This window comes from Notothenia rossii (assembly GCF_949606895.1).
Source record: "Notothenia rossii genome assembly, chromosome: 6".
NCBI lineage: Eukaryota > Metazoa > Chordata > Actinopteri > Perciformes > Nototheniidae > Notothenia > Notothenia rossii.
The window spans coordinates 73,486,345-73,505,038 of record NC_136909.1 but is presented as its reverse complement, the minus strand read 5'-3'; the positions used below and the strand labels follow the sequence as shown (position 1 = coordinate 73,505,038).

At 40.5% G+C, this 18,694-nt stretch overlaps 1 protein-coding gene across 1 annotated transcript; it reads left to right on the top strand.

Moving 5' to 3' along the window:
* The first annotated feature begins 2,110 nt into the window (after positions 1–2,110).
* On the top strand, positions 2,111–8,578 carry slc25a28 (solute carrier family 25 member 28). Its single transcript, XM_079687297.1, has 4 exons — positions 2,111–2,659; positions 5,082–5,310; positions 6,176–6,232; positions 6,703–8,578. Exons 1-4 carry the CDS (start codon positions 2,315–2,317, stop codon positions 7,257–7,259), a joined length of 1,188 nt encoding a protein of 395 aa, XP_079543423.1. The 5' UTR covers positions 2,111–2,314; the 3' UTR covers positions 7,260–8,578.
* The last annotated feature ends 10,116 nt before the right edge of the window (positions 8,579–18,694 follow it).

Genomic DNA, 18,694 nt, shown 5'->3' with positions numbered 1-18,694 from the left:
CTAGTGAGGATGAAAGACCTTAAGAAGTTATCGGATAGCTTTGGGAGTTCCTTATTTAAAAAAATACAAGATGCTGTCTTATTAAAGATTATAAAAGGTATTTTTTTAAGATCGTACTGCACGTCCTGAAAAGAAGAAATGACAAAAAGACAAATATTTCTTAGGTGTAATGTGTGTGTGTATAATCAGAATCAGAATACCTTTATTAGTCCCACAGAGGGGAAATGTGCATCGTTACAGCAGGAAAGAGCCACAGACAGCTTAATGTTACATGTTAAAAAAAAAAAGTACTAAGTTATGATATAATACAAAATATAATAAAAAAATACTTTTCAAAATACAAATCCTGTAACAGTTCTTAGGATTTAGCAGCCAGGTATATATTACACCGTTATTAATGGCATATGTATAATAATGTATTGCACATAAAGCACATAAAGCACATATTGCAAATAGTTTGATGGTATTTAACTGCAGCAAGTTAAACAATTTACAAAATGCAAAAAACACACCTTGTAACGGTTCTAAGGGTTTATCAGCCAGGTATAAATTACACAGTTATTAACGACATATATATATATTGCACATATAGCACATATTGCACATAGTTGATTGGTATTTAGCAGCAAGGGTTTATATAGTCTGTGTTGTGGTGTGTGTGTGGGGGGAGGGGGTGTCTACTAGGGGCTGTGCTGGTTGTACAGTCTGACCGCTGCAGGAAGGAAGGACCTGCGGTATCTCTCCGTGAGACAGCGGGGGTGCAGCAGCCTGTCGCTGAAGGAGCTGCACAGTGAGGACAGGGTGTCCTGGAGGGGGTGGGACATATTGTTCAGCAGGGAGGACAGCTTGGCAACCATTCTCCTGTCTCCCACCACCTCCACAGTGTCCAGAGGACTCCCCAGGACAGAGCTGGCCTTCCTTACCAGTCTGTTAAAAAATGTACTGTGAACACTGATGTATACTGAGACGAGTCTGTTAATCTATCACTTCATCAACGAGAAAATAAACTATCAACAATCGTAGACATTGATACATTGTTGATGTCATTTCTTAAGCAAAAATCCTGTAAAATGTGATGATTCATTTGTGATGGGCACTTTTTAAATTTTTGGTTGGATTTTATATAAACCCTTAATCCAAAACAGAAACATCGATAATGAAAATGATTGGTATAGGTATGCAGCCCTACACTGATCAAAACCACACCGAGACACTTCACATTCTAGATTGCAAACATGATGTGCTGTATGTTTATTAATAAGTTAGAAAAGGGTTTTACCAATTGTAGCATAAATTACTCTGTTAATAGTTTGTAATCTTTTAATGAAGTAGGCTATACAGACAATAAAGTACTTTGTATTTGAATCTCAATAACAGAGTTGATTTTCTTTTGAACACATTGATAGCTACTACATATTTGTAAAACAACAACTGTCAGTTAAAATAGGCCATCAGTAATGTATAGAAAAAAATGGAGAGGACTACGCAGTGTGAAAAGCAGAGGGCTGAACCACAGGTGGACCTTTACATAAGCTCTACCAAACCATTGGTATTCAACAGATATATCCGTTGAATAATTCTAGTTCAATAATTCCTGGATTAAACAACTGACCAAGAGGCTCTACAATTTGAAACAGTAAACAATAGATATCAAACAATTTTTTGTGAAATGTAGCCTAATAATACTTTCAAAATGCTGATGAAAATGCTGATTATCCTGTGGAGGGATACTGATTTTAGTTTGGTTTCTATGTGTTTCTTTGTGTAAAGATTATGCAACATGGGTCAAATATGTAGTTCACAACACTGTTAATAAGACTATAAACGTAGCATTAAGTGACACGTCAAGTGCCAACAAATACAAGTGATTAGGTTATGTATTTAAAAAATATCGTTATGGATTACCTGCAGTGACCTATGGTTTTGATAGCTTTCACAGATGCAGCATGCAGCCATAGTTAATGTGGTTAACATAGTTGACATAGTTAATGTCAACTGCCTTATTATGACAGTGTTTGAAGTCTTCCCTCTCATGAGTGGCAGGTCTATAACCCAATAGCGTGAGTAGGACTTGACCATCGTAACCAATCAGAGCTCATTTCCTCATCACGGCCTGTGCTGGGGCTTGTTGTGTATTTGTCCGCCACGGTCTCCCTTGCTTAGCCCTGGCTGGGAAGTAGCCTAATGAGGCGGGGAGGGAATGGTGTAGCAGGCAAGCAGCGTTAATACCTCCCTAGGGGAATGTGAACCGTAAGGACTGATATCACCAACAAGACGCCGTATCTGCGTGTTTTGACATTTTACGTGGTTTCTCATGGAAGCAGATGGATTTGTGAGGAGGCGACGGATGACAGCGGAGACTACAGGCAATGATCCCGGGGTTGCTGGTGCATCTGCCGGGGCAGAAGTTCGATGGCTGGGGGGCAGATTCTGGGGAGTTTCGGAAACTATCGTGGGGAGCCTGTCACCCCGGATCGGAGGGGAAACGGAGCTGCAGGCTGTTGATTTTAACCGTAGTGCACAAGATGCTCAAACAGAGGACTCTGAACCAGACTATGAGGGATTGCCACAGGGAGCCTCCACTAGCACCCACATGTGGGCTGGAGCCGTGGCCGGGATCATGGAGCACTGCCTCATGTTCCCCATCGACTGTGTCAAGGTAGCTTAGCCAAGTGTGCACCGGCTGACTCAAAACTTTTTATGAATGTTCAATGTTTCCACAGACAGGTGTATGTTGTGTTATGTGTGTGTTAATCCATTAGCCAACGTGTTTGTTAGCATAGCTCATTAGCTTGCTCGCTGACCTAAACACGCTGTGGTGCAGACTGATTTGAGGACAAGGTCAGTTATCGTGTCACATCCCTACTAGCTAACTCGTTAGCATGCTAATATATATGCAGCTACTGGCTAACGTCAGTAGGTATGACAACCTTTAGTAGAGTCAAACACAGGCGCCCACTTGGTTACTTTAAACTACGAACTAAAGACAGTCAAAACAATCTGATGACTCAATGGATATAATAGTACGTCAATCATTAATGTGCATGTTACGTGTAAGCAAATCGGAGTTTACTAACTTTTCGTAGCGTTGATGAAAGTTATTAATTTGGTGCAACAAGAGTTCTAGGAGACCAAAGCTTTTTGTCTACAAATAACAAAGGGATTGTTTGACTGTTGTTTTTAGTAACTTATTATGTACTAATTACATTTATAGAATGCAGTTTTGAGACCATTTGACCCCTGCAGTCCACAGTTTCAGCATCTCCTGACATTTTACCCAACACGCAGTTTGTTAGTTGTATGGAGTTTGGCAGCATGCCTAGTGCTGCGAATCACACACCAAAACGAATGGTTTTCCAAGCTTTTTGATCACATGCAAGTCATGCAATTTCACTAGGTCAGTCCTTATCATGTGGTCTTCTTTGTTATATATGAGTTTATTTTTGCTTTTAACTCAAACATATTGAGGCAAAATCTATTGCCCCAAAAGGTCATCTAGATGGCTCTAGACATTGTATACACAGGGTTGGAAAAATGGGACAAGTGGCATTGAGTCAGCTGTCCTTGTCAGATTGAATAGCTTTACACATGCCCATGCTTCATCCATGTCTCTGCCACCTGTAGTCTATCTCTGTTGCAGCCTGTCTGACCTGAACCTGGAAAAAAACAATGTTTACAGAACCTTTTCATGTACACGGCTTCTGCCACACCACTTTAAGATGTCTGCATGTTTTCAAACAAGGAGAATAGGGGCATTGTGACTCAGCAAAAGAAAGCATACTGCTCATAGACAGAGGAATATTTATTTACACAATATCTGAGATGCGTCTAACATTTGCTTGCAACTTTTTTATTCAAAGGCTTCCTAATTGGAGGTTTCCCCCTAGACTTTCCCTCCTTCGAAATAAGCCTATCACTTAAGAGATCGCAGTGTAATTATAGTTTTAGAATGGGCTGTCATTCTCCCTTAATGTATCGCAAATCCCAGTAATTGGTTGGGATTTTGAAACGCGTGTTGCATTTGTAGCTCTGCCAGAGTTGTACACTGCACAGTCCACATGACTAGAATTTCAATTGTATTGATTCTTTCATTGAAAGAAGCCAAGAAGTCTTTAGTGTTTGCTCCAATGTAGGGTAAATGTAGTGTTTGCATAGAGGACAAAGGTCAATATTTTCGTCCTGTGCAAACATAGCGTAGAAAAACCCACCAAACCAAATGCTGGACATGGAAGATGCCTATACATGTGTTTGTATAGAGCACATATCAAGTGAATGATAAATCCAGGATTCAAATTACAGTTTACTTTTACTATCCTGCAAATATGTGATTTGCAATAGTGCCAGGAGTGAAGTAAGATGATGCATATACTCGGACGACTGTAAGATAGCTCGTTTTGGGCCCTGCATTCCACAGCTGTACTATGGAGTGACATGAGGCCATGTTTATGCTTCGTTAGAGCACTACACGCACATAAACAGTGGGGTGCAAGTTTGTCCATTCAGCTGGAACTTTGGTATTCAGGGATTATGTGGCTGCTGGTTCCTTAGACACAGTGAGACCCCAGGTGACTCTCCAAATCTCAATTAGCTAGTGATAGAATCACAACTTAATTGCACTTGTTCATTAGATAATCTTTCTACATTATCAGTTATCTCAGTGTGCATGTGTGTGTTAAGAGGAATAGAGAAAGGTGTGCTTCAGGGTCAGTGGGAAAACAGGCTTACAGGAAGTCTGCTTATGTCCCCTTGTGACCTTGGAGCTTGTAACTCCATACTTCCTTCTATTCAATTATGCATGTACACAACACACAATGCACCTCCTTCCCTTAGTTGACCCCCTATTCACACCACAGTCTATTCAGGACCCTTTTCATTGCCATGCTTATTTTTTTGTTAGGCATATGTATAATAAGAACAAAATGACACTTTAGATTGTGTGTGTGTATATATATATATCTATTGAGTTCATCTCAAATGTATTTAATCTACTGCTAAACGTAATACTAAGCACTGTTGTGTTGAAAGGGAGCAGCTTGTTGACTTTGAATGTTGTTACATTTCACCTTTTTATTATTTTCCAGACACGCATGCAGTCCCTCCAGCCCGCCCCTGCAGCCCGCTACAGGAATGTGATGGATGCTCTCCGCCGAATTATAGCCACAGAGGGAGTCTGGCGGCCAATGAGAGGGCTGAATGCAACAGCAGTTGGGGCGGGACCTGCCCATGCCCTCTATTTTGCCAGCTATGAGAAACTCAAAAAGACTCTAAGCGATGCCATTCACCCAGGGGCTAACAGTCATTTGGCTAATGGTACCATATAACATACATAAACACACTTTAACAGTGACATGTTAAAGATGTATACATCATGTTAAATATGAGATCAATAGTATCACTAATATAGGTTGATAATTAGGTCTCTAATCCCAACCATAATGCCAATGATCAACAGTGTAATCGTTATGAAGCTGCTGATTTAATCTCTGCAGTTGTAGCCAATTCTAAGAACCCCAAGCATGCCATCAAATTGGAAAACGCCTTTTCATAGCTACAGTTGTTCACTGTAAGGAAATATCAGGGTCAGCTTTCAATCGGTTAATGGCTTTTATGAAACTTAAACAATGTTATCCTTTGTGATTCAAGTACAGAAAAGTCACATTGGCTACAAAATAGAAAAAGATTTAAAAACCTTGTCAATCATTTCCTTATTCCTTGTTCTCCCTACTGTCTCTCTCTCTTCCTTTTTTTCCAGTTTAGTGCAAGGCTGGGTAAGTCGTCTTTCTCCCATCTCATCTGCTCCCTCCAAAGTCTATCCTCTCTTTTAAAGCTTTTGGTTAAATCTTTCAAAAGAGCAGTGAATTGTCTTGTCCACAAGGTGTCTCTCTTTGCTCAGGTTTGGACACCTGAATTCAATCAGGTGTGATCTGTAGTGTTTGCACAATTTGCTAAGCTTCCTCTTATTATGCTACTATGATTTATTGTTTAGACTCTAGAGCATGACATCTGCTACTTTTAGGAATAAGGCATTGGAGGCTGATGATCAAAAGGGTCCTTACTTTTGCAAGTGTAAACAATGTTTTATTTATGCCTATTTACTGCAGCTTCCGCTATTTTCCTTCTATATTCTTCACCATTCTCTCAATGTTTATTAACTTCTTCCGTGTATTTGTTTCAGGAACAGCTGGGTGTGTGGCAACGCTGCTTCACGATGCAATCATGAACCCGGCCGAAGGTAAAGGCAACATTTTACAGTTCAATCCTATAGCTTCTAACTACTGCATTAGGACAGCTTTTTTCTTATTTTCTCATGTAACAAAATCTTGCCATACAGAAGTTTCAGTAATAAAACATACAGGTGCCACGCCTTTGCCAACCATCTTCAGATGTTGCCCTTAACCCTGCAGTCTCACATATTGGCTTTCACAGCTGCCTCTTGTCCTCCTGCCCAAACATGTTAATAGAAGGACACTGGTCAGAGTCCTTGTGTGCAGCTGTTGGATGGGGTGCAGCTGTCTGAGCAAACGCAATTCGAGTGACACTCCATCTTTCTTTGTGTTTATTCAAACTCTGTGTTTTTAAAGACAGATTCACAAAGTCAATAGCTAACTAATCTTCTTTTCTTTTTCTATCTTTGCCATCCTCGTACTGCCGACCCTGGACACATTTGGACTTCTCCTTCTTCATCTGCTGATGTGTCTCCAGTTGTGAAGCAGCGCATGCAGATGTATAACTCGCCTTACCGCGGCGTGATGGACTGTGTACGCGCCGTGTGGTATAAAGAAGGCCCTGGTGCGTTCTACCGCAGCTACACCACCCAGCTCACCATGAACGTGCCCTTCCAGGCACTCCACTTCATGACCTATGAGTACCTTCAGGAGCTGCTCAACCCCCACAGACAGTACAATCCCTCGTCACATATGATGTCCGGAGCTTTGGCTGGAGCAATTGCAGCCGCGGCTACTACGCCTCTAGACGTCTGCAAGACCCTGCTCAACACCCAGGAGTCTCTCACCCTCCACTCCCTGTCTCCCAGCCAAGGCCCCGGACAGGGCCAAGGCCAAGGAGCCCACAGACAAATCTCAGGCCTTGCCCACGCCTTCCGGACTGTTTATAGGCTGGGCGGCCTGCCGGGCTTCTTCAAGGGAGTCCAGGCGAGGATCATCTACCAGATGCCCTCCACAGCCATCAGCTGGTCGGTCTATGAGTTCTTCAAGTATGGACTCACCAAGCACCAGAACGACAAGAGGAGATCGCAGTAGAAGTAGGCTGAGATTTAAATATCTCCTTGAGTTAATCTCCTATGATATTGTTCTGCCCTCTCACTGAGGACAAGATCATGTCCATACGCACATAGAATCTGACTAAAATCCACCTCAGTTGTCCCATTCTTAAACATAGTATAAGTACAATTTCTGCTACGCTTTTTCAACACCAGGCATGGTTTACGTTTTGTTCATTCTCTCCTTCAGTAGAAAACACTTTCACAATAATTTTTTAAGCCATTCTAAAGACCTCTTTGCTTGTCTAAGCTGAGGATTAATGTCAAGAACGCACAAGTTTATGTGTTGTAATGGTAGTCAGCAGAGGGCAGTAGTGTTAACTCTTTTAGTTCCATAAAGTTTGCTGTCCAGGAACCAGGTTTTTATTTTTGAGTAAGTCTTGAGTTGGCTAATAAAAATGATATCAAGACCCTTTTCTGACAATAATCAAACATGGGATAAGTTCACTTTCTAGTTTGGGCAACACTCAGGCTTTCAGTCCTTTTTATCTAAGTATTTTTGATTTGATCTAATTTAAACGTTTTTCAGCCTATAAGAATACAAAACAAATTGCCCCTTGTCGACAACATGTTCTTACACACATTATTTTCCGGATCAGTACCCCAAAAATCTTTCGAGAAAAGTAATATAGCCCTACAAACTTGGCAACTCTAGGCCAAGAGCAAAATTATTTTGTATATCTTGATCAATTTAAGTCATTTATGGTTTATCATCGTAACCAAAGACCAGATTTTGGGTTCCCTTTTTCTTTTTTTTCTTTTTTCCCCTGCTTTTTCAAATTTCCAAATGTTCCCTTTGATATAATTTGACAGAATCGTATATATACACAACAAACATCCCAACGTTTTGAGGTAGTTGCAGAGTGCATTTAGATTATTTAAATTTTGTTTCTTTATTTGGTATTTTAATTTCGAGCAAATATTACTTTAAACTTTCCCTTTTATTTTATTTCCACATTTAAATGTTAAATCAACCCTTGGATCCCCGAAGTTCTCACCATTTATGCCTTGTGTACGTGTTTGGCAGACCATGGCAGCATTGAGAAGGCCAATTCTGTGCATTACCTGTAGCTATCAGTTTGTGAACTACTGAGTTTCCATATCTGTGCTTGACAGCAAAGGTTGTGTACATTGTACTGTGCCCACAAGAAATCAGTACCCCCCCCCCCCCCATTGAGTACACATAAATGGAAACTGTCATCCTTATTAATTGATGTCTCATTGTTACCGACACTGAATTGCACTCGTTGAATAAAGACTGAGCAGTGGGGCTCTACTCACTGCTCATAAATGATGGGAGCACTCTTCTAATTTCTTTAAACGTTTCTGAATACTTTGCTATATGTGAAGATAGAATGTTCCTACCTATTCACCAGTCATTGCAAACAGGTTCCAGGTTCATATTGTCATTATATTCTGGGTGCGTATAAAATATCTTAAGTCTTTGTTTTCCTAGTGAATAGCAACTGAAAGAATGGGATTGATGAAAAGAAGGCAATGCCCTAAGCCACATATGTCCTGCCAGTAGCACACAGTGAGTTTGTCTGGGTCTTCAGGTATTTATTTTTAGTTTGAGGCAGGTACAGTTGTTTAGTCTTGAACACAGGTGCAGATTTCAACTTTGACCTTCAAGACTGAAAGCAGAATTTGAACTTGTGGGCACACAGCACGGCATACAAACAGCCTGGAGAGGAATTCAGCAATTGATGCGTGATAGGGTAAACTTTGATAATATAAGACTGCCGAAATTGACTTTAAGATTGAAAATTCAAACAAATATAAAGGCCTATTTCTATTCTACTAAGACACTTGCAGCTGAAGGGCTTTTGAGGACTACTAATGTGAATGGTCAAAACTGCAGAAGAACCTCATTCTCTATTGGAGAGATTAGCTTTGAGAGATTTCCTCTCAATAATTTGTTCTAACTGTGTTGGAATAAAGAGATTGAGTCAAAAACCAAAAAATCTGTTTTTAATAAATACTTCATCCATGTTCAGCGAAAGATCCATGTAGACAGACATTTGATAATTCATGATTAGCTATGTAAAAACATGGATTTTCTGAATTTCCTTGCGTCAAAAATGAATGTGTTGATTCCACAACAACATATCTTATTTTAGACAGAGAAAAACGTCATATGTCAGTACATTTTTTAAAGTTCCCTTAATGTATTCCAGTCACTCTAGCTAGAAGATATATGAAACACATGTACACAAAGCCTGAAATCCTTTAGTAGGAATCTTTAGACATCAGTTTTAGAGCAGCAAGTTTAATGCTACAACTCGTGGTGAGAAGTGAAAGCCTCACCACATCCGCGTCTGTATAAACTACCCCAAACACCCAGACACACACATTCACACCCCTGCTTGTCAGGCCGACACCTGTTCAAACAGGGAGTGTTAATGAACCATACCTGTCGTCCTCTACCCAACTATCTATGCATGCACAATATGTGTGGCCTGTTAGAGTCATATGCTGATAGAGTGGTGTGCCACTCTTTTTCACTCCTGATGATCAGCCAGCTAGAGTTTGTTCACTGTGTTTGCAGAAATGAATTGAACTGACTGACAAGCTTTACCAACCTGATCTCACCAGAATGCGTGACTCCATTGAATCCTTAACACTGCTTTGCGTGGTGGAGTCACAAACTTTGCTACATTAGCTTTACATGAGTAAGAACTATGAAATGGCATAAGTGTAGAAATACTGTGATGCAGTTACAGAGAGGCAACTAGTAGAAATTGAATGTGACTTTTCTTTCAAAGTTGTCTTTTATCTACTCTTCTTTTATGCATTTTATTTCTATGTGGGTCTGTGTGTGTGTGTGTGTTTGTCTGTGTGGGAGACTAGGACTAAGCCTGTCTGCTACAAATCCCAGCAGCCTGAGATGAGTAAACTATTTAGTCTGGTCTATTGCCCCTTTCTTTCTCACTGTTTGTGTAAGAGAGTCTGTGTGTGTGTGTGTGTGTGTGTGTGTGTGTGTGTGTGTGTGTGTGTGTGTGTGTGTGTGTGTGTGTGTGTGTGTGTGTGTGTGTGTGTGTGTGTGTGTGTGTGTGTGTGTGTGTGTGTGTGTGTGTGTGTGTGTGTGTGTGTGTGTGTGTGTGTGTGTGTGTGTGTGTGTGTGTGTGTGTGTGTGTGTGTCAGGCATGTGGCCAAGGCTTGAACAGATTGACCAGTCGAATACGATTGTTGTATTCTTAGCAGCGGTGCCGGTAGTACTCTTATCTTTCAGTTAAGTAAAAGTATGCATACTGTCACACATAGAACGTAATAGTATCTTGCAAGTGAAAGTATTAGCATTAGTAGTGATTGTGCATAGTGGTCCATTTAAAGATCAAATATGTTATATATCTTCATTTTAAGTATTGATGCATTTATGTGATGCTCTATTATGTTAATGCTTTAGCTGGTAAAGGGGGAACTAGTTAGTTAGTAGTTATACACTGTGTATTATTAACCTTGGTCTGAAACTAGCTAACTCGTGTTATGAATTAAGTGTTGTTGATTAAAAGTATAAACTACCAGAAAAATTATAATGACAGTACAAGAAGTTTACATAAACACTTCACTGGCTACAGTATCTGTAGGCTACGTTATATTCATTGATTTTAATGTGAGTGTGATTGCCCACGGATTGATTGATTTCCTGAAGATGCCGACAGCCAATTAAAAGCCTGGTTTATCGGTGTGGGCGGGGTTGACCTTCGACAGGTGTGTGTAAATCTTTGTGTGAGGTGTGTGAGCTCCATGCTGGGCAAAGTTTGAAGGAGTTATGTCAAGAAATAAAGTCTTTGCAGTAAAAAAACAAGTTGCGGCTACTGTAAATAACGTGGCAAAGTACAATACAGCAAGATATTTAAAGAAACCACGGTTTTATAGAAGAAGAAGTAGCCTGTCCCTAATGAAACATGCTAACATTGGGCTAGTATGTTTAAATTGAGCTAACCAAAATAGCAAGAAACTAGTAGTAAAATACGGTAATAATAAAATGATCTCCCGAATAGGCTACTAATTCCATTTGTAAAGCGGATTGCCAACCTATTCAACAAATACCAACACGGAAAGGACTTCACTTCATGCCATTGGAACTTGAGATGGCAGATTTATTGGATTTATTCATATCCATAATCAACCCCAGCCACGCAGCCCCCACCTTGTGATGAATGGAAGTGTGTCCCCCACGAGCCATCCAAGGTACAAAAAAAATGCTATGTATACGTCCGCTGTAGCACCAATTACAAATAAATCTGATGCGGATTATAAAGGTGCACCTGTATTGAGATTGTGGTATTGTTTGTCTCTGATGGCTTTGCATTGAGAGTATTTATATGAATCTGTTTGTGAAGTGACATGAGATTGTGAACTGCTTGATGGGTTCGTTTTTAAAAAGTTTGTTTTTGTCTCGTTGGTTTCCATTTGGCTTTGTTGTGTATTAGGCCCGAGGCCGATGCTTACAGAGCTACCGCCCGCCTAGTGCATGTGCCAAGTCTGTGCTCATTCATAGTCTGATATTGATGAAAAGAACACGTACTTTCTTTGATTTGTTTTTTGCCACAGTATAGTTTTTCTCTGAAAGAAAGGTTCATCAATTTGTTCATAGGGCCTGCCTAAATAATTCTGCCTAAACCACTGGTGCGTTTTTGGGCGTCTGTGTGTGTGTCTGTGGGTAGATGTGTGTGTGTGTGTGGGCTTCATTGAAGATTGAGAGAAAAATACAGAGTAGGAGAGCATGCATGTATTATATAATATCTGTTATGAGTTAAATACAGGGACAAGCAGTTTCAGTAGTTTGAAGGCGTAAAATAAATATTGAAAAAGTGAAAATAATACTGGCTTCTATACATTCATAAATGTATCGCTTTCAAAGGTGTCTGGTCCTAAAGATTTTGAGGATGGATGATGGTCTTTTTTTTATGGTTTCAAATTAAGGGAAACTTAAGGGTTTTACTCCTTTTCTGGCTTTCTTAATCAGCAAAGAGATAGTTATTTGGCACTTCAGTCATATCACATGGGGAGATCTTGATCTCAGTGTGTGTTTAAAAAAATGTGTAGTTTGAGTCAGATAGTTGCTTTGTTCTTCCTCGCTCACTGACTGCTGGTCGATGACTTTGCCATGTTCCCAGTCGATTCATATTTTTGGTCTGAATATCACACAGCTGCTGCTGTCTCCTTCAGTTGTTGTTGCATTTGATTTTGAATAGGTTGGAGCCATTTTCAAGATGATCAGTTAAAACAATTCCTCAGTTTGCTTGTATCAGTCAATTCACAAGTTTAACAGTTTGTGTTCATATTGCTGTTTCTCATTTCTGCCACTCAGACAAAAGTGCTTCCACTTGGCTAATGATAACAATGTTGCCTTAGTTCAGATGCTATCACGTCTATTTGTTTCTGCTGTTGTTAGTTCTCATGGATGTGTCATGTTTGATTAATCACAATTATAATGGCTGCTGTCAATTTAAGTGCTGCAGATCCAGAATCTTGACATAAATTGGCTTCATACTTTATTTGGAACCTAACCGTCAGTTTATACAAAAGTTAAACCTCTTCTTGTTCTAATGTTTTAATTCACAGGTATAGCAAACATTAAACAACATTACATTAGCATTAGGTATCGTTCTCCTATTTTGCAAATAGGTTTTTATAAAGTTGCCTGGCATAATTGAGACCAGGCAAGGTTGGTTGGTTGATATGTATTTTATCAATCAACTATATCTTGTTTTTTCTCCACTCTTCAAAGTAATTTAAGCTAGAGTGATTTGGCTATGAAGAGCTACTGTATACTGTAAGTCTTGATGAAGATTACTTTAAACCTCTCTAACCCTAATGTCTCCTAATATAAGTTGTTATAACATTGTTTACAATTCCAATATTGAGTCATAATCTTGTCACATCAATTATACCCTTTAATCACTACAATAGAGCCTTTTAATTTGATACACAAGAAAAGTGTCAAGTTTACCACTCTGAAAGCTATATTTACCAACTGGGTGTGTGTTCATTATGTGTGTGTGTGTGTGTGTGTGTGTGTGTGTGTGGTGTGTGTGTGTGTGTGTGTGTGTGTGTGTGTGTGTGTGTGTGTGTGTGTGTGTGTGTGTGTGTGTGTGTGTGTGTGTGTGTGTGTGTGTGTGTGTGTGTGTGTGTGTGTGTGTGTGTGTGTGTGTGTGTGTGTGTGTGTGTGTGTAAACATAGATCAGTGACCGATGCCGTCAAAGCAAACCTTAAACTATTCCTCTTCTTGACCAAATATTATTGCTATTTCAAGGCCATATTGTCTGACTTAATTTGAACACACATGCAAAAACACACTCTTAATACTAAATACTTGTGGATGAAGGGCTGGCACGCATATATAAACTCCCTTGTGTATTGGTGTAAGCCCATGTTTTGGAAACTCAAGCCTCTGGTCAAAGCCCCTTACAGCAAGCACCTGTGGAAGGGTCTATTTCACACACGGTCACAAACACACACTCCAGGGGTACTTAGGAATGTGAACGCCTGAAGGACTCTTGTCCTCTACAACAACTCTCGCTCAGTCGCTCGCCTTCTCTTATACGCTCTCCTTATTTATGGCATCTTTTGTCAGATCTCTCTTCATATATTGAGCCAAATCATGACTGGACCACTCAGGATGAATTACAGAGTGATGCAGGATTATGCCATAACGTCCACTTTATTCCATCCTTGGAAGCAGTTAATGGATGAGGTGCGATAACTAGCTCTTCGTCGAACTCACTGGGATACACACAGACACTTACAGGTTTGATCTCACGCTCCTTGGGTGCTGCTGGATAAAGTAGCTGTTGTTTTAATCCCTTGGCTGCTACAGTCTCTCCCACTCGTGGAAGATAGCACGCTTGATGGGAGTACAGGAGGGAAGCCAAGAGAAGTGGAGAGGAGAGAGCAGAAAAAAAAACAGGAATGCTCCAGAGAGTAGAGCAAACACACTTTTTGGTGCATGGCTACATTTAGCAAACAAAACAACATGGTACACTTTATGCTTGGTGTAATTTGTTTAGATTTTGCTTTTACTGGCATTCTGTCAAACTTGATCCTGTACCACAATCTGCAGACAAGATAACCATGAGTTGAGATATTATCTATACATTTCATCATGTTTCTTTTCCATTAATGACCGCGAGCTAAGTGCTGATTGGATTCACGCGTTCTGATATGAATTGTATTTCTGGGAAATCTGGGCATTCCCCCTAACTCAGGGCTGCATGAACTTGCTAGGGGGCCTCAGGGTAAAAATGAGCTGCGGGCCCCTGATTAAACACAAATGTATTTATGAAAACACACTCAGAACAAATATCAATTATGGCAGTGTGACAAAGTGGCTTTGTTTGACCCCCTGCGGATGAGAACGTGATGCATTCATTTTACTCATGCCCAATCTTTAAGTTTTTTCTAAAAGGTCTGGTAAATCGTAAAAAATGGTTCCTTGCTAGATCTTATGATCTCATTATCATTGTTCATGATGACATGACTCCAAAGATCAGACTGATTTATGAAGCATCGCAAAATGTAAATTCTGGATGAGTGGTAGTTTACTAAAATAACAGAAAGATTATGAATCTGCTGGGCCAGTTGTGGCTTGAATTTCTCCCATAGTGCTGTGAAAAATTAGAATGTGGGGGAGATACAGCTCCTGTCATCACTTAAGAGAACAAGTTGGGAGGAGAAATTCTTCCCATGCACCACCAAGGATACTAGATGATCGCTAACACACCCACATACACACAATTAAACACACACACACTCATGCACACACAGCAATGTATCTGTGGTAGAAGGCTGAGACAGAAGAGAAAACAGCTGTTTGGTATGTGATGAAGCCTGCAGAAGACGCAGGACACCATGGAGATGTTGTGTTTGACTCCGGCGTGCGTGTCAGTTTGAAACCGGATCCTGCTCACTTCTCGTGCAATAAAAGAATAACATGCAAGACTTGCATTGAATAGAAAGCTCCTCGATAAATCCAAGTGTTTATAGTAAAATGCCATTGCTAATGGGCCAGATTACTGAGAAGCAGAGAGAGGGGCAAACATGCTCCTATGGTAGGGAAACTGATATTTTTATAAGAGAAGACAAAGTGTGATGATGAAAAACAGATATAAAATCATTGCGCAAAATGCCTAAGGAACGATCTCTAAACCTCTATACGCTACTTTTAGGATCAAAGTAAAAGACACACACACACACACACACACACGCACACACACTTCTCTTCCCTTAGCCTTTGTGAGCCTTGGCAGGGTGTGATGAACTGCAGCATTGTTACACATGCTGCAGGTGTCCAGCACTTTCTCTCCTCTGCCCTTCCCTTTGTCCTAAATGTTGTGACAATTCCTTTTAAAAGGTACGCAAGGTCATAAAATCGGCCTACAAACACTTCAGTAAGCTGCAACTGCAACTTAAGACACATGCACGCACACCCAGCACACGTGCAATTGCAAACACACACACTGTTCACACACGCAGCCCGAGAGCAAAACTAAAGTTGTCTGTCAGTGGCGTGGACAAGATTCCTTGTGTGTGAGCGTGTGTGTGCGTGCGTGTGTGTGTGTGTGTGCGTGCAAAAGCATGCAAAAGCCACACAGGTGCAGTCAGGGACACCGAGGAAGAAACCGGCCTCCTGCCCTTTGAACTTGATCTTGAAAAGAAAGCTGTCTTCCCTTCCTGTCAAATAAGCTTAACTGCTATGCCTCGGAGCTCCAGTCAGCACAAACTAGTCTGGTGAAAACTGTGAGCCATTCATTTCATCACCAGAAGCATTCACACCATCAAAAGTGTTCATATACAAGTGTCTAAAACTACTTGAGTGACAGGTGTGATCAGCAGCAATCTATACTAAAATAATTTATTTTATAAATGTTGATATTTTTTAAGTTCACTCCATTTCATTATTACTACAAGGTTGCTGACAGCGAACGTGAACAATTATAAATGTTTTCTCAACATATGTCTAAAATGTTTTTCTCTGGCAGATACATTAAGGGAGGATCTGTCCAATTTACTTTGTAACTCTCAGTGTGAATCAGGTGGACTTGAGGCTTGTGTGTGTTTAAGACTCACTGCCAGAGATAGAGCATTGGTTCAAGGTTAGGACATGTTTTATGCCTTCTTTGTCTCTGTCCTAACCCTGTAGCTTTGTGAAATATATCCGTCTTCTGGTTTGTCTAGTTAAAGAGCAAAACATGGGGCTGAAAAACCCAAAATATGGCACAGATATGCTAATGTACAGTTGCAAGAAAAAAAGATAAACAGCAAGATTTAAAGTGCAATCAAGTGAGAGGAAGTTGGATCTAAGTTGTGATGATAAGAAAACAAGCTGCCAATGTTGGATTCTCTGTTCAAGCAGTGATGAGAGTCCCTCTCGTTGGAGGTGCGGAAGGAGACCAGGGAGAGGAGAGGGAGGAGGAGAGCATGAGAGGCCGTAAGTGGGCTTGAGTAGTTCCTTTATCAGCCCCCTGATAGGAGTCGTCTCTCTGTGTGTCGGAGCTGCTCAATGCTCTCCTTGTCTTGGCTTATCACGGCTAATTAAAACATTTGGATTCCTCCGGCCGGCTCTGGAGGAGTGTGTGTCTGTCTGAGCATGTGTGTGTGGGAGACATGAAAGCGGAGAGGAAGGACATGTGGCAACTTGGAAGACTTCCTGTCCATCTATGGACAGAGGAGCTCAACACAAACTCACCATCATCCACTGGTTGACAAGCTATTTCAAATGCCCTTTACACTTCCTTCAACATATGTTAGTCAAAGTTTTAATTAATTATTTGTCTTATTTGTCAACATTGTGAATGAATCTGTGGTGCTTAACTAAAAAAGAGGACATACAGATAAGAAGGTGTTGGGCATGGGAACGTTTTGTTTGTTGTTTGTGTCTTTTTCCCGCATGAGCCTTGTGCTGTTTCGTAATCTGCCTCCACTTAAACTCTCAGCCTTTAATATCCCAAATCTACTCCTAATGGACACACACACACACACACACACACACACACACACACACACACACACACACACACACACACACACACACACACAAGACAGACACGCACACAGACCTGTGTTACTTTCTTCAGATGAGCCTGTGTTCTGGGTGGGCTCATCTTTCTATCTTTTCTAATCCCCCCCATGACCCCTGCTCTGACAGACACAGAGCTGGATCACTGCGTCTCTCTGCAGGCACAATGCTCTGACCACTGCAACAACAACTGCGCTCTGCTCAGCCTTAAGCTTCAAAACAAAGATTTGTCAAAAGATGTAAACCAAGTTTCAGGAGACTTCCAAATAGTTTGTTTCTTGGAAGCTTAATTTATCACGTTGACATTTGAATTATTTATCAACACTTGCGTGCTGCACTTCCTTTGGAATATCCATTTTCTTATTTTTTATTCTGATATTTCCAAACAGTGGCATTAGGAATCATTGATGATATTGCATGGTATTTATGTGTGATGAGGTAGTGGTGGTTTGCAGGATTGCTTACGATTTGTGTTATCCAAACATTTCAGTGTATTAAGACTAAAATGCATACGTTAAATAGATGTTTTTAACTATCAAAATATTCTTCTTGAATCTAATATATTGCATTTGGGACAAGTATTTTTTAATAATTAAAAAAATATTCGCTCATTTAATCCGATGCATCACGTGATACAGATAACATGAGGATTTTGTTCAAAGATTGTATTTCTTTTAGGGTGATGATGTCATTAATTATGATGACAGACCTTTTAATCCTCATCTAAAAACCTCGATTGATGCTTTTTACCAAACTGAAACAGTGATCATACAGAAAAGGTTGAAATTGTGCTGGAAGGTGTGATATCGTATTCCTTTTTAAACCGAGGTTGATTGTGAGTGTTGATGCGGTTGGCGTGATAGATGTGTCTTCCACAGGGGGAGTTGATGTCTTATAGCTTTACTGTAAATGTTTACATTCCTAGATGCACTGATGTTATCTGCTAATAGTTTCTGGAACAAACCTGAAGAGTCCTCTGGGTGGGATTATTTGTGGTGTGTGTGCGTGCGTGTGTGTTTGTGCCTGTGTGTATGTGTGTTTCAGCACAGGTCAGAGGGAAGCAGATCTGTCTTTAAACAGAGGTATTAACCATGACCCCTCTCCTTCCTGAGTCCTGCCCCTGTGTCTGCCGAGGGCTAACGCATTAAGAGCGGCGACGCACACTCCTGCTCGATCCTTTTCACAAAGCCAAATATTCAGCGGTTGTTACAATTGTGTCTGATTGAACAATCAACAACTGGCAGCCACAACTGAATAAGTACCTGGGAAGCCTCTCCCTGTCTCGCTTTCGTGTGAGCACTACATCTCATTCATATTACCCGTCACAGTCTCAGTGCCAAGAGCGCTTATGTTAAGATGATATTGTTTAAATCAACAAGGCCCTTGAGAAA